Source organism: Mobula birostris, chromosome 6 (assembly GCF_030028105.1).
Source record: "Mobula birostris isolate sMobBir1 chromosome 6, sMobBir1.hap1, whole genome shotgun sequence".
In the NCBI taxonomy this organism is placed as follows: domain Eukaryota; kingdom Metazoa; phylum Chordata; class Chondrichthyes; order Myliobatiformes; family Myliobatidae; genus Mobula; species Mobula birostris.
The window spans coordinates 141,730,497-141,748,076 of record NC_092375.1 but is presented as its reverse complement, the minus strand read 5'-3'; the positions used below and the strand labels follow the sequence as shown (position 1 = coordinate 141,748,076).

The window sequence follows — 17,580 nt, the reverse complement described above, 5'->3', positions numbered from 1 at the left end:
TGGGAAAATCAGATTGGTGCTGGATCCCAAGAGAGAGAATTTGTAGAATGCCTACAAGATGGCATTTTAGAGCAGCTAGTGGCTGAACCCACCTAAGGAAAGGCTATCCTGAATTGGGTGTTGTGTAATGAATCAGATTTGATTAGGGAGTTTAAGGTAAAAGAACTCACAGGAAGCAGTAATCATAATATGATATAATTTACCCTGCAGTTTGAGAAGGAGAAAATAAAAAAAGGCCTATCAGTATTAAAGGACTAATGAGAACTACAGACACACGTGAGAGGAGCTGGCTGAAGTTGATTAGAAGGGAACTCTAGCTGGGAAGATGACAGCAATGGCTGGAGTTTCTGGGGGCAATTCAGAAGGCGCAGGATAGATATAACCCAAAGATGAGCAAGCATTCTAAAGGGAGGATGAGGCAACATGGCTGACAAGAAAAGTGAAAAAAGCAAAACAGAGGTCATATAATACAGCTAAAATCAGTGGGAAGTTAGAGGATTGGGAAACTTTGAAAAAAAAAGACAACTAAAAATTGCATAGATAAAATATGAAAGTAAGCTAGCCAATAATATAAAAGACAATACCTATAATACAGATTATTATTCAGATACATAAAGAGTAGAAGAGAGGCAAGAGTGGATATTGCACCACTGGAAAATGATGCTGAAGGAGTAGTAACGGGGGACAGAGAAATGGCAGACGAACATAATAAATATTTTTCATCAGTTTTCACTGAGGAAGACACTAGCAATATGCCCGAAATTCACATGTCAGGGTCAGAGCTGAGTAGTTGCTGTGACAAAGGAGATGGTGCTTGGCAAGCTGAAAGGTCTGAAGATAGACAAGTCATCAGGAACAGATACACTACACCCCAGGGTTCTGAAAAAGGTAGCTGAAAAGATTGTGCAGGCATATGTAATGCTCTTTCCAGAATCACGACATGGTTCCAGAGGACTGGAAAATTGCAGATGTCCATCCACTCTTTAAGAAGGGAAGCAGGCAGAAGAAAGGAAATTATAGGCCAATTAGTATAACTTCAGTGGTTGGAAAAATGTTGCAGTAACATTATTAATGTTGAGGTTTCAGAGTACTTGAAGGATCATGATAAACTAGGTCAGAGTCAGCATGGTTTCCTTAAGGGGAAGACTTGGCTAACAAATCTGTTGGAATTCTTTGAGGAAATACTGTAACAGTCAGGATAGACAAAGGAGAATCTGTGGACGTTGTATACTTGGATTTTCAGAACGTCGTTGATGAGGTGCAGCATATGAGGCTATTTAACACTTCTTCTCAAGTTATACGTTAATGATTTGGACGACAGAAGGCAAATACAATGTTAGCATTCATTTCAAGAGGACTGGAATATAAGAGCAAGGATGTTATGCTAAGACTTTATAAGGCATTGTTCAGACTGCACTTGGAGTATTGTGAGCAGTTTTATGCCTCTTAACTAAGAAAAGATGTGCTGGCATTGGAGCGGGTTCAGAGCAGGCTGACAAGAATGATTTCAGAAATGAAACAATTAGTGTATGATGGATGTTAGAAGACCCTCGACCATTATGCACAAAGGCATGCTTTGTGCCTAACTACCCCTAATCAGTCTAAATATTCCTAAATACTCCTATATCCGGTCCCTTAGAATACTTTCCAATAACTTTCCCACTATTGATGTCACGGTCACTGGCCTATCATTTCCTGGTTTACTTTTGGAGCATTTCTTAAACATCAGACGACAACATCAGCTATACTCCAATCCTCCAGTACCTCACCTGTTGTAAAGGATGACTTAAATATCTCTGGTAGGGCCCCTGCAATTTCTGCATTTGTCTGCCACAGGATCCCAGGAGACACCTTGTCAGGCCCTGGGGATTTATTCACCCTAATTTGCCTCAAGACAGCAAACACCTCTTAACGTATCTGTAGAATCTCATAAAATTCTCCTTCAGTCTGTCCGCTTAGGCAACCTCATGCCTTCTTTTATCCATCCTGATTTCCTTCTTAAGTGTTTTCTCGCATCTCTTTAACTCCATAAGTACCTTATTTGTTCCTATCTCCTATATACCTATTTTTGTTCTTAACCAAAGCTTCAATATCTCTTAAAAACTAAGGTTCCCTAAACTGGTATCTTTACTTTTTATTCTGACAAACACATTCAAACATTGAACTCTCAAATTTCACTTTTGAAGACCTCCCATTTTCCAAGTACACCTTTGCCAGAAAACAACCTGTCCCAATCTACACTTGCCAGATCCTTTATGATACCATCAAAATTGGCCTTTCTCCAATCTAGAATCTCACCCCACACATCAGAACTATCTTTTCCCATATTTACTTTGAAACTAATTTAGTGATTTTTTTAATGTCTTTGCACTACACTACTGATGGAAGCCAACAAATTTCATGTCATATGTCAGTGATAATAAATCTGACTGATTCTGTAAACAATCTCTCCACTCATTTACTGCAGCCTTAATTAATGATAATTTTTTTTGTCAGTTGGTTCTGTATGAATTTATTCAGAAGAGGTTATCTTTTTCAAGCATGGTAAGTTTCCAAGTTTGGTTACCAGCAGAGTGGTTGGACTAGAACCATTCATTTAGTTAGGTTATAATAATGGGTCAGTTTCCAAGATTCTTTAACATTTACTTAATGCCATCAGGCCCATTGAATAGGCAGTCAATTTAACAATAGTGGAAAACAAATCCAGATATATTTTCCCTTTCAGCGTTTGGGAGAGAGCTGCATCAGTTTATATAATCTCCATTGGAAATGCTAGGAATGCCAATTATATAATTGTATTTATAATTATGGTTAGCTCTGAGTGCTTGAGGCTTTGAAATCAGGCTACAGGGTAAGGATAGAAACATTAACATCAAATGATGTACTCAACTCATTTGGTTTCATATTTGTAAAATTCTACCATGCACAAAAAGTTCTGAAGTGGCTTTTGGAAGTTAGCAAGTGGTTGAATCTGGAAGAGAGGTGATGAGAATGTAGAGAGAATAAAAAAAGGTTAACATAAGATTAGTAAAGAAAAAAATTGTGCTTGATGGTCAATATGGATGGAGTGGGCAAAAGAGCCCATTTCCAATTTTATGTCCCTGTGACTCAAAAGATTTCCAGCTTTTATTTTCCACAATCTTAAATTAATTGTACAAAGTTTCATGGAGCAAGATTTTACCTCTGTAAAATCAGTCTATTTCCAAAACAAACTGAGGCACTGAATTAGTGTTAAGCTTCAGAACATAATTCAACATTCTACTGGCTAGGTAGCAAGTTAAAAAGCAGAGCTTTCAAAGTTGTAATCTCAGGACTATTACCATGTCAAATATTAGTGAAGCCAGAAACTGAAAGGTAGTGGAGTTCAATACACAGCTCTGATGCTGGTGCAGGAAGGCTTTAGATATATGGATCATTGGGAGGTGGAACCTGCACAAGAGGGACAGATTACACCTGAACTGGAGGAGAGCCAATATTCTCAAAGGGCTGTTTTCTGGTGCTATCTGGAAGTGTGTAATCAGGCGATAGGAACTAGAGAAGCAGGCAAGTAAAGGAGGGATTGAAGGGAAAGTAGATGATAGGACAGGTATGCTGGAAGGAAGGGTACACAGAAACAAGTAGGACTGGGGATCACATGCAGGCCGAAGAGATTTAATTTAATTTGGCATCATGTTCAGCACATACATTGTGGATCTAATCCTGTACTGTACTATGTTATGCTCTATGTATGTGAAAGGTGATGTATTCTGGGAAATCAAGTAGGGGTAAGACATAAACATTAAAGTTTAGGGCATTAAAGAATGTTGCATGAAATTCTAGAAATAATCAGCAGACAATTTTAAAGCACGGTCAAAATAGCGATAACCAGAATACCTAAAGGTAAAACTAAAGTAAAAATAAAATTATAATGTAACACAAGATTCATATAATATTTAATATGCATCATAAAAACATGGAACAGAAGGTAATCCCATCCTGAAGAAGGATGTTGGCCAGAAATGTCAACTGCTTATTCATTTCCATAGATGATGCCTGACCTGCTGAGTTCCTGCACATATTTTGTGTGTGTTGCTATGGAATAGGAGGTCTCCTATTCTATTCTCAGATTTATGGACTGCTCACTTAAGTTTCTGTTGAAAACTTGGATCTAGGGGTATAAGCAGGAAATGCATTCAGCAAATCAATTCCTCCACAAATTTTATTTCTGCACAGTACACATCCTTCGAGCAAATCTTCATAATTATTGAGGCACAGTATGCCAGTTTCTCTCTAGCCTTAAGTGACATGGAGATACCCTATACACAGGAACACAGGAGATGCTCTTCAGATATTTATATACCTCAGTACATAATTTACAAAAGATTCCCTCTCTGGCTTGTGAATGTGCTCATTGTCATTGTCGAATAACAAAGTCAACCACATCAATTTAACTTGCAGCTCCTATATGGCTGCTCCAATCATCTTATTTTCATGCAATCATTATTTTGTTAAGGAACATTGATCAGTGCTGTGTTGAACAGAATCATAAATTATGATCACAAGCTCTCAGTCTGCTTACTAATTTATTGTGATTCACAGCATAATATATAGTTAAATCCCAACTCTTTATTATGGTTTATCCACAGTAGCCACTGTTCAGAAAGCCTACATTCACAATGACTGTACTGTACAGTTTACTTAGTCAAAATAAGTTTATTAAATTGAAGTTTACACTACAAGAATTATTTATACCTCTAGATTCAGGAGCACAGTAAGTCTAAGTTCACTGCTCACAGCCAACCAATACACGGCTGACTTAACCATAATGACCATATGATACCTAGTATGTTACAAATGACCAATTTAAGCTTCTCCTCATTATAGTATTTACCCTTTAATAACAAGAAGAAACATCTGCAGTTCAGACAGTTGAAAAATGAGACTTACTTCCCATCTTCTATTATTGCAATTATAATGCCATTTCAGAAGCCTATGCCAATTCTGCTTTCATATGGGAAGGAACTTACTTTGGACACAAGAGATAACAATAATATGGACAGAGAATGCAAAATCAGACTACAGTATTATAAGGCATGCAATTGGTTCCCTGTACTTAGGATGTACTGAGTCATGGCATGTAAATACAGAGGCCTGAGCAACTTCGTCAGTTAACTATCAATAATTTCTTAGGAATAATCTAAACCACAATACAGGTAGGATTGCTGAAGGTAAAGACTAATAAACAGAATTACCTTTTGGATGCTACTGCTACTTTAACATGGTGACTAGAGCTAATATGATTCAAAAGACAAAAAAATCAGCTCTCAAAAAAAAAAGGAGCAACTGTCATGATATGACCAATGGTCATTCAACTGGATATGACTTCAATGTCCTGATTCTAGTTTTATCATATTGGTTGTAAGCAGAGGATAGCCAGATATAAATTCCCTGATCCATAGTCACCATTATTTCCAGTGTTCCCCAGTGTCTATCGTTGGTCTCTTCCTATTTCTCACCCTCATACTGGTCAATGGCAAAATTTTCCAGACACAATCTAAATTTCTATGTGTACTCTGATGAGATTGAGCACCAGTGTTGACTTCTTCATCTACAAAATGGTGGACTGTCTGACATCTAGTATTGTATGCTTTGCTGTATCACTCAAGAACCAGGGTCACAGTCTGAGAATAAGGGATTGGAAATAAGATGGAAAGAAATTGCTTTCAACTATAATGTTTGAAATTTTCTATCTAAGACTGTAGAGGCTTGAGCACTGATTATATTTGAAACTAAGATTAATACACCAGATTTTAAGGCAATCAAGATGCACAAAGATAGGGCAGGAAAGTAGCAGAGGTAAAACAAGGGCTAATTTTACCAAATGGTGGAGCGAATGCAAAAGGTCAAATGAATTACTCCTGCTTCCATATTTTTACATTCCGTAAAAGCCTCTTTAAATCTACTTTTGACTTTTTGATAATCTGCACATTAAACCTCACTAGTAATACTTCCGTGAAGCTCCTATTTTTTTTTTGGCTGCTCTATTTAAAGGATGCACCAATTGTGATCATTTGCAGCAGTTGTTATCATTTACTATAGGTGTTGAAGAGGAAGCCAGCTCTCAACTTGTTACTGAAAAAATGCTTCCAGAAGGACATTTAGAAAATCTGATCAAGACTCAGCAAAGCCTAAGAAAACAGTAACAATTGTATAGTTGCATCTTTCCATTTCAATCTTTACCCAATTATTATGGAAAGCTTGCTCAACATCTCCCTCTAACCTCATCCCCACCACTTAACTTTCACCAAGGAATGCGATAACAAAAGTTCTTCTGAAATTAACATTCAAAATCAACATGAGAAGATCAAAAGGCAGAAAGCAGGTAATCTCTGTCCTTCTAATCTAGGAGAACTAAGGAAGAGTAAAACTACAATTGTGCAAATCCCTACAGATTTCAGTGACACTGTCATGGCTGTCTCAGAGGCCGACATCATTGCAATTTTCAAGAGGGTGAACCCTCGCAAGGTATCACACCCTGATGGTGTACATGGTATGGTACCGAAAACCTGTGCAACAATCAGAACCGTGCCCAAGAACTGGATGAACTGCATCAGTGACAATCACCCAGCTGCACTCAACCACTGTGATGAAGTGACTTGAGGGGTTAGTCAAGGCCAGAATCAACTCCTACCAAAGCAAAAACCTGGACCCTCTATGGCTACAATAGGTCTACAAGCAGGAGCAATCTCATAGACAATAGCAATGCCCAAGTCAGGCTGCTGTTTATTGGTTACAGCTCAGCATTCAGCACAATCATACGCTCAGTTCTAACCAACATGCTCCAAAACCTCTATACCTCCCTCTGCAAATGGATCTTTGACTTCACCACTGGAAGGCCACAGTTAGTCCGGATTGGAAAGAATACCTCCTCCTTGCTGACAATCAACACTGGCACACCTCAAGGATGTGTACTTTGCCCATTGCTCTACTCTCTCTGAACCCACAACTGTGTGACTAGGCACAAATCAAACACCCTCTGCAAATTTGCTGATGACACAACTATTGTTGGCAGAATTTCAGATGGTGATAACGAGGCATATAGGAGTGAGACAGATCAGCTGGTTGAGTGGAGTCTCAACAACTCCTTGCACTCAATGCCGGTAAGACCAACGAACTGATAGTGGATTTCAGGAAGGAGAAGTCGAGGGAACATAGACCAGTCCTCATTGAGGGATCAGTAGTGGAAAAGGTGAGCAGTTTCAAATTCCAGGATGTCAATGTAGATCGATCCTGTGCCCAACATATTGATGCAATTACAAAGAAGGCATAACAGTGGCTATATTTCATAAGGAGTTTGAAGAGACTCACAAATTTCTACAGATATACCATGGAGAACATTTTAACTGTTTTCATCACCATCTGATATGGAAGGGCCACTGCACAGGATCGGAAAAAGCTGCAGGAATAAATAAACTCAGCCTGCTCCATCATGGGCACCTTCAAAGGATATACCTCAAAAATGGTGGCATCCATCATTACGAATCCCTATCACCCAGGACATGCCCTCTTCTCATTGCTACCATCAAGGAAGAGGTATAGAAGTCTGAAGATACACAATGCTACACAAACAGCTTCTTCCCCTCCGCTATCAGATTTCTTAATAGACAATGAAACCATGAATGCTACCTCACTTTTCCTCCCTCTCTTGTTGCACTTATTTAATTTTTTATATATTCTTTATATTGTAATTTATCGTTTTTTATTATTATGTATTGCAAAGTACTGCTGCAACAAAACAACAAATTTCACAACATACGCCAGTGATATTAATCCTAATTCTGATTCTGAATCTAAACTTAAATAATTTGCAAACACAGCTCAAGGTTTACTGCAGAAGAAACCCAAGGTTTACAGAAGGAAAAGTGACTGAAATGACAAAGCTTTTCCTAATGTCCTAAATTGTAGAACAAGCCCACTGATACAAATCCAGGACTTTGTGCTATCAGGTTTACTCACCTGATGCTTTACCAATGAGACAAGGTCCTCAGAAATATTACCAAGAGGATAGGCTCGTCCAGCCAGGCAACAGCTGAAAAAGGAAAATAATTCCAGTACTGTATTCTAAGGACTCATACCATGCAAAGATTTCATCTCAGCAGTATCTTTTAAAAAATACACCATGCAATTTATACATCAACAACTTTTATAAATTTCTTAAGAACAACAGACATTTAAAGGTTAACAGAGGCACATCAACTAGTAAAATCAATAAAATGTAATTAAGTTTGTCGGAGTCAAAAGCATTTTCTATTCTAATTGAAGTTGCCTGGATTCTCAAAGAATTAAATATTCAATGCATAGGAAGCAAATCTGCAGAGACATTTTAATGTGACTAAAGAGAGCTTTATTTTTAAACTTTGCTTTACACAGCTCTGTTTATTATAAAATACTGGCATAGAAACAGTGGCCAATTATCAAGAACCAAATTAGCTAATCTATTGATTTTTCTAACTGGTGTGGGAAAGTGGAGTGCCTCAGGAGTGGATGTATCAGGCAACCAATGCCATGAGGAGGGAAGTAGGTTCTGTCCAGCAATATATTCAAACAAGGCTTGCCACACATTTTCCAATCGAAGGCAGAAAGGTAATAACGCAAGCAAAATTAAATGCTCTTAATGGCATGCTTTACTTGTATCACAGTAAAGTCGAAAAAAAAAGCTTCAGGATATAACTACATAAAATGTCATCTCCAGTTTATCAAGATCGCTACCCAGCAACATGTTTGAGACAACTGGAATTACTTTTAACTATTTCTTTCATCAAATTGGTTTGCTTAAAATTGTACAATATCATCGTTTGCACTATTGCTAGTTTCAATCAACAAACAGTGATACTGAATATTCAGAGTACATTGAAATAAATGTGCGAATATGCTTATTGTCGATGCTCATTTCAAATGCATTTCACCATTTTAATTAAAATATAAATTGACTGATAAAGATAGCTCCCAGGAGCACTTATCAAGGAGAGACTATGAAAAGCAAATTATTATTAGCAAAAGAAAACCTCATGAATAAAAGAACACTAACAATCTGAAAATATTTTACAATCAGAATCTAACCCTTAGCTATGAAGGCATGGGAGAGAATTTTCGAAGACATAGAACGTGTAAATTGAAACCAAACATGTCAAGAACAATCTTAATTAGTCCCCCCCCTCAAAAAAATAATTCAGAACATGCTCATAACATATTGTCCTTAGATTTCTAGCAGTACCAGATCAGCACTGAACACATTTTTCTAGTAAATGTATAAGGGGAAAATAAATCAATGAAGTGAACGTGTCAGAAAGAATTTCTACTGTACAAAAGAATCCGGATGTGGTTCCAAAAGAATTTTGAAAAGGCACATCCTGAATGATTTTTGACATTTAATTTCAACTTCTGTAAGCCTTTATCCCCCATTCTTGTTTGGTGTGAGGGAAGGAAAGATCAATGGTGAAAAAAATTTGGAAATAATCCAGTTGAAAAAACATTCACTAGCCCATGAATCCACATTAGCTAATGGATTAGCCATTTCGTTGATCAAGTTTAACAGCAGCAACACACAAGTATTTCCTCTGAACACAGCTTTTCAAGGAAACATTAAGCCACAATATATTAACATATTCTTTTGAATTATTGCCCTTATGGTATCATTTAACAAAAGCAAATCCTGACCTCCTACCCACAAACAATAAACCAAAACAACTATCACATGGGTCCAACACAAGGAAATCTGCAGATGCTGGAAATTCAAGCAACACACACAAAATGCTGGTGGAATGCAGCAGGCCAGGCAGCATCTATTAGAAGAGGTACAGTCGACATTTTGGGCTGAGACCCTTCCGAGACCCTTTCGGTCTTGGCCCGAAACGTCGACTGTACCTCTTCCAATAGATGCTGCCTGGCCTGCTGCGTTCCACCAGCATCTTGTGTGTGTTGCTTGATCACAAAGGTCCAGCTGGACAATGGGAATACCTGCCTCTTCATATCTCAGAATTAATATGCGCACTGCTACAAGGTGAATATTGCTAACTTTAAGTGCTGATAAAATAGTAGTTTTTTTTTATTAAGATTCAATATATCATAACCTGCAATGTTATACATGATCCTAGGTAAAGGAAGTTCCTTAGCCCGTGTACAGTAGCTCTTTTTTCACTAGCATGGAGGTAATGGACAAATGGCTTCCCATTATGTTGCATCTTTGATTGATTCATATAGAAACATGCTAAATTTGAGCTCACCCTATAGACAAATATAACTACAGCACAGAAACAGGCCCTTCAGACCATCTAGTCCATGCCAAATCATTTAAGTTGCCCAGTCCCATCGATCTGCACTTGGATAATAGCCCTCCATTCCCCTCCCATCCAGGTATCTATCCAAGCTTCTCTTAAATGTTGAAATCAAAATTGCATTCATGACTTGTGACGTCAGCTCATTCAACACTCACCACCCTCTGAGTGAAGAAGTTTCTCCACATGTTCCCTTTAAACATTTCACATTTCCCCCTTAGCCCATGATGTCTGGTTCTAGTCTCACTCAACCTTAGTGGAAAAAGCCTGCTTGCATTTACCCCATCTATACCCCTCATAATTTTGCATACCTCTATCAAATCTCCCTTCAATCTTCTACTTTATAGAGAATAAAGTTTAACCGATTCAACTTATTGCTCAGTCCCAGCAACATCCTTGTAAATTTTCTCTGTACTCTTCCAACCTTATTTACATCATTCCTGTAGGAAGGTGACCAAAACTGCAATACTCCAAATTAGGCCTCACCAGTGTTTTATACAACTTCAACATAACATCCCATCTTCTGTACTCAATACTTTAGTCTATGAAGGACAATGTGCCAAAAGCTTCCTTTACAACCCCATCTACCTGTAACAGCACTTTCAATGAATTATGGATCTGTATTCCCAGGTCCCTTTGTTCTACCGCACTTCTCAGTGGCCTATCGCCACTGTGTAAGATCTACCCTGGTTGGTCTTCCTAAAGTGCAACGCTGCACACTTGTCTGCATTAAATTCCAAATGCCATTTGTCAGATCAATTTTCCAGCTGATCCAGATCCCACTGTAAACTTTGATGGTCTTCATCACTGTCCAATACACCTCCACTTTTAGTATCATCTGCAAATTCACTGATCCAGCTAACTACACTGCTACACTGTCATCCAGATCGTTGGTATAGATGACAAACAACAACAGACTCAGCCCCAATTCCTGCAACACTCTATGAGTCACAGGCCTCCAGTCAGAGAGTCAAACATCTTCTGCCATTCTCCGGTTTCTCCCACAAAGCCAACATCCAATTTACTAACTCATCTTGAATGCCAAGCGACTGAAGCCTCTTGACAAACAGAGTCAAATGCCTTGCTGAAAGCCATGTAGACAATGTCCACTATGGAAAAGAATCTAGTGCTTTCCTGGCATATATGACAAATAAATTCTTTTCAGGCTTACAGCCAGATACAGATATCTTGGTGTCATCTGCTAATCTATACCTGTACCCAGCTAGAAGCCCAAGAAGAACATCACTACCTTGCTTCATCAACCTTCTTGGTAACTTCTTTGAAAAACTCTAAACCTGGTTAGATATGACCTACTACTCACAGGGCCTCCTAACTATGGCTAATCAGTCCCAGTCTATCCAAATACTCATACATCCAATCCTTGAGAATACCTTCCAATAACTTTCCCACTACCGGTATCAGGCTCAACAAGCCTATAATTTCCTGGATTTATCCTTAGAACCTTGTTTAAACAGTGGAACAACATTAGCTATTGTACAATCCTCCAGTACCTCTCCTGTAGCTAAGGATGATTTAAATATTTCTGCAAAGGCCTCTGTAATTTCTGCACTCGCCTCCCACAGGGTTCGAGGGAACACCTTGTCAGGATTTGGGAATTTGTCCAATCTGATTTGCCTCAAGACAGCAAACACCTCCTCCTCTGCAATCTGTATAGGGTCCATGAAACTGCTACTTTGTCTCACTTCTGTAGACTCAGTGTCTGTCTCCTGAGTAAATACAGATTCAGAAAATCCATTGAAGATCTCCTCCATCTTTATTTTGGCTCCATGCATAGATTACCATTCTGATCTTCCAGAGGACCAATTTTGTCCCTTGCAACCCTTTCACTCTCAACATAACTGTAAAATCCCTTAGGATTCTCCTTCAGCTTGTCTGTTATAGCCTTCTTTTAGCCCTCCTGATTTCTTTCTTATTTTCTTGGATTTCTTAAACTCAACTACTTCATTTGTTCCTACCTGCCTGTACCTGCTGGGCATCTCCTTTACTTCTTAACCAGGGCTTCAATATCTCTTGAAAACCAAGGCTCCCTAAACCTGTTATCTTCACTTTTTTATTCTGACAGGCACATACAAGCTTTGTACTCTCAAAACTTCATTTTTGTCGGCCTCCCACTTTCCAAATCACCTTTGCCAGAAACGGCCTGCCCCAATCCACAGTTGCCAGATCTTTTCTGATAACCATCAAAATTGGCTTCTCTCCAACTTACTTTTCCATAATTACCTTGAAACTAATGGCATTGTGATCTCTAGATGCAAAGTGTTCCCCTATACAAACATCTGTCACCTGCCCCATCTCATTCCCTAATTGGAGATCAAGTATTGCACACTCTCTTATTGGCGCTTCTATGTACTGATTAAAGAAACTTTACTGAACACATTTGACCAATTCTATCCAATGTAGTCCTTTTACAGTACACGGGTGCCAATCAATATGTGAAGGTTAATATCACCTGCTATAACAACCTTAACTTTCTGACAAAAGTCTGTGATCTGTCTACAAATTTGTTCATCTAAATCAATTTGTTCATCTAAATCCTGTGGACTGTTGGGCAGTCTATAACATAGCCACATTAACATGGTCATACTTTTCTTATTCCTCAATTTCATCCATAAGGCCTCAAAAGATAATTTCTCTGGTCTGTCCTGACTGAGCACTGCCATGAAATTTTCCCTAAATAGTAACACCAGCCCTCTTCCTTTAATCCCTTCTGCTCTATCATCTCTAAAACAAATGAACCCTGGAATATTCAACTGCTAGTCCTGACCCCTCCTGCAACCAAGTCTCACTAATGGCTACAACATCATAATTCCACTTTGATCCCTGCCCTGAGTTCATCTGCCTTTACTACAATATTTCTTGCATTGAAATATACACAACTCAGAACATTAGTCCCACCATGCTTATCCTTTTGATTCCTGACTTTGTGTTTTAACAACATCCATCTCCATAACCACTCCACCATCTGTACTGGCACTCTGGTTACCATTCTCCTGGAACTCCAGTCTAAACCCCCTCCATGCAGTACTAGCAGACCTTCCTGATAGGATATTAGGCCCCCTCCAGTTTAGGTGCAAACAGTCTCTTCTGTATAGGTCCCACCTTCCCTGGAAGAGAGCCCATTGATCCAAAAATCCAAAACCCTTCCTTTTACACAAATTCCTTAGGCATGTTTTAAGCTATATGATCTTCCTAATTCTGGTTTCACTAGCATCTGGTATGGTAGCCATCCTCAGATCACAACCCTGGAGGTTCTCTCCTTTAACTTAGCACCTAACTTCCTGAACTCACTTGCAGAACCTCGTCCCTCTTTCTGCCTAACTCATGGGCACCTACAGTATATTGGCTGCTCACCCTCCCACTTAAGAATGCTAAAGACTCAACCAAGATGTCCTGGATCCTGGCAGCTGGGAGGCAACATACCATTCAAAAATCTCATTCTCATCCACAGAACCTCCTTCCTGTTCCTCTAACAAATCCCTTGTCGCCACAGCTCATCTCTTCTTCCTCCTTCCCTTCAGAGTCATAACGCCAAACTCAGCGCCAGAGACCTGACCACTCTGACTTTCTTCTGCTAAGTTATCACCCCCAACAGAATTCAAAGTGGTATACCTGCTGTTGAGGGGGATGACTACAGGGATACTCTGCACTAACTGTTTAACTACTTTTACTCTCCTGACTGTCAACTAGTTTCCTCTGTGCTGTGTTTTGGATGTAACTACCTCTCTGTATCCTGTCTATCACCCCTTCCCCAGCCTCCCGAGTGATTCAGAGTTCATCCAGTTCCAGCTCCAATTCCTTAACACAATCTGTAAAACAGAACTTACCTTATGTATACCAGTAACTTATTACCCATAATCACTTGTTCATCTGAAAACAAAAAAAATCTAAATTCATTCAAAAGAAACTTGTTTTGAGCATACATTTTGTCAACACAATACTTTAATATTTTGTGCTAAGTGGCAAGTTATTAAGAAGGCTATACATTTAACACAAATGAGCATCAAAACAGTGTTCCAAAGTGCTAAATGCACTTTTTCATTAATAATCACCCACTGGCTGAATTCTGATATCGTCTTCAACAACACAGTGGAAATATAGCCATATCATGACTATTTATCCACCACGCCCTCTGGCCATTGGAGATACATGATAACCAGGAAAATACAGTAGAAAACAAAACAATAAAGTTGTTTTAAAAACAAACCAGATTGAAATGCTGGAAACTTTATCCAAAAGCTTGAATAAGAATCAAAATCAGCTTCTCAAGGGCAATTGGCTATAAGCAATAAATAATGGCCTTTGTGAACATTGCCCAGATCTCCAAAAAATGAATATATGAAGTTAAGACGAACCATACTATTGCCCGCCACCACTCCTTGCTTGCTCGCCATCTTCCTCTGGGCTCCTCTCCCCCTTTCTTTCTCCCTAGGCCTCCTGTCCCATGATCCTCCCCTTTCTCCAACTCTGTATCCCTTTTGCCAATCAACTTTCCAGGTCTTAGCTTCTTCCCTCCCCCTCCTGTCTTCTCCTATCACTTCGGATCTCCCCCTCCCACTTTCAAATCTCTTACTATCTCTTCTTTCAGTTAGACCTGACGAAGGGTCTCAGCCAGAAACGTCGACTGTACTTCTTCCTATAGATGCTGCCTGGCCTGCTGCATTCCACCAGCATTTTGTGTGTGTTGTTTGAATTTCCAGACATACCTAGTTCCTTACATATCTGACCAATCACAAACACTATTCCTACAATGGTATCATATTTAACCTTCCCTAATTCTCATCTACATCTGTGTCTTGGCAACAATCCAAAAACTGTTTTCATGTACAGCTTAAATGCATACAGCTCCTGGATCCCTTATTCATCTTTGCATTGTCAGATTATACTTTTGATATCTAGCACTAACTAAATACTAGAAAGACCAAATAATTGTCCCTATCAAAGCTCATTGCTTAGTCACTGACTCTCCTCAATCACATGAAACTTAATGTGCCTGTTCCCAATCTTTGTGCCTTCACCAGAATACATTAGGGACCATATATATTGTATACTTTATTATTGAGATCACAGATCACAACAAGGCCCTATTCAATGGCTGTTTCGGATCAAAAAGTACTGATTGTTCGACAGCATCTTTATGATCAGCAACCTTGACTTACTCCACCATGGTGAAGTCCTGCATCCTTCACTCTAACCTTTGAAAATTTGTAATCATCTAAAACTCCACTGCCCTCATCCTATCATGCATCAACTTCCGACATGTTTGCACTTACGACCAAAATCATCTCCCAGTTATCTCAACTCTCATTATCTTTGTAACTTATTCTAGCCCAAAACCATTCCAAATGCGTGTGTCCCTCTGATTACACTTTCATTATCATCCAAGGATTTAAACTACTTCATAACTCACATGACAAGGCCCTAAACCCTGAAATTCCTTTGTGAAGCTCACTGCCACCCTACCATTTTCCTCTGTTTTTTAAAAAAAGAACCACCACCCCAAACACCACCATTTTGAACAATCGCCTGTTCATCTGCCCAGATAGCTCTATAGAATCAATTTTATTGATAATGTCCCTTTTGGTACATTGAAGATAGTAGGCAAGTATAATCCTATGAAATAGCGTCAAGAATATTCCTATGAAATAGCAGCAAATATTCATCCTGCTTCAGATCCATCTAATTCCTCAATAGGAAGGAATGTGTTTTTCAATTGTTTTTAAATGTCTCTGATAATTAGGGACATTTAGTAAAAGGTCTTTGGCAATTTGACTGTCAAGGTGTTATTACTCAGGAAGTTCCTATGACACTAAAATAGTCAGGCCTTCCAGGAGGAAAGGAACATCCAAATATTGTGGTGCCAGAACAACATCCTACACGAGTGATTGCATGGATTTTAACCTTTACTGGTTCATTAGTCAATAAATGTAATTGAGATATCTTTTTTGTCTTGGCATAGCAAAATTACATAAAGTTCAAATAAACACTCGATATAAAATGATAACTGAGTTCTAATAATTTCACACACATAACCTTCACACCTCAAGGCAAGGCTGTTTTATGTTGTTGAAATGTCATTATCAAATAATGACGGGTCTGGAATGGTGGTATTCACTCATTGCAGAATTCGACAATAACTGTGTGGTAGGAGGAACAATGCAAATTATTTGCCTTAGAGAATGTAAACTAGAACAGTAAGAGTGAGTAAGTGGGAAACAACATGGATAGCAAAAGGTTACAAAAAGAGAAAAGTGATATAGACTGATAAATACAAAAAAGTGGAATAATGCAATTCAACAGACAGCTAGGATCCCAGCCGCACAAGCAGAGGGCAAAGAAATTCAATTTAAGGAACTCATCAGCATGCTATAAAGCAGCACTGATGGAAAATTGAAAGTCATTCCATGCAGAGAAGTAGATATCGAAAAGGCAGGAAGAAATGGAGTTCAAACAGCTCAGGTTCTACACAAGGTCAGAAGTAAAGGGCCAAAATGTGCTCACACCAGACCAAGCTTCACATCACAGCAACCTTTTCAGTCCCATGGTACAAATCAGCATCAGACCTTGATGCTCCAGTCATTCTGTGAAGGAAGGCTGTCCATAGACTGCAACTTGGCCTCAGTAGTAGCTCCTGAGGTACAGCCATAATATTGCCCTAAATGTCCCCTTGACTTCATTCTATCAAAGATCTTTACAATGACCTATAAATAGTTCTTATCAGAGACATTTAAAAAGCAGTTGAAATGGAGCTCAATATTTTAAAAAATATTATTACAAAGAAAAGCATTTAATTGATACAAATTTATTGCAATTAACAATCATATTTCAAGAAAATGAGCCAGGTCCATTAACCCTTTTGATCAGCATAAAGCTGAGTGGAAAGTGCAGCTGGCCATTGAGTTCAGTATGACTCAGAGCTCAAAGTCAATTCCAGCAGTAGAGCAGCAGGTCAGATGAGCTGGCACCTGACCTTCAACACTTTCTCAACTTTCATCTTGAATGTGTAGGTGTGAAAGTCAGAAACATGAATGTGCAGCTTTGAAATGGTAAATGCAAAAACTGTGAGCCAAAGAGGAGAACAATGTGGCATTGTATTTCATAAAACAAAAGATGAAAGACTATAAAAATATGAACATGCTCCGTGCGTGCAATTTGATCTGATTCCTTATTCTCTGTTCTGTCAGCTGTTAAACTGTTAAATAGATGAAAACTCTAATCATGAAGGCTCACTTATAACTACTGACATGAA

At 38.7% G+C, this 17,580-nt stretch overlaps 1 protein-coding gene across 2 annotated transcripts in view; it reads right to left on the bottom strand.

Annotated features, from left to right (window-relative positions):
• The window catches only part of vps8 (VPS8 subunit of CORVET complex), a 662,306-nt gene that overhangs the window by 524,095 nt on the left and 120,631 nt on the right, over nt 1-17,580 (bottom strand). For both annotated transcript variants that reach the window (XM_072261484.1, XM_072261483.1), the window contains exons 24-25: nt 14,159-14,201; nt 7,996-8,068 (exon numbers count right to left, since the gene is read on the bottom strand). In XM_072261484.1, coding sequence (XP_072117585.1) covers nt 7,996-8,068; nt 14,159-14,201 — 116 coding nt within the window. The remainder of the gene's footprint in view (nt 1-7,995; nt 8,069-14,158; nt 14,202-17,580) is intronic.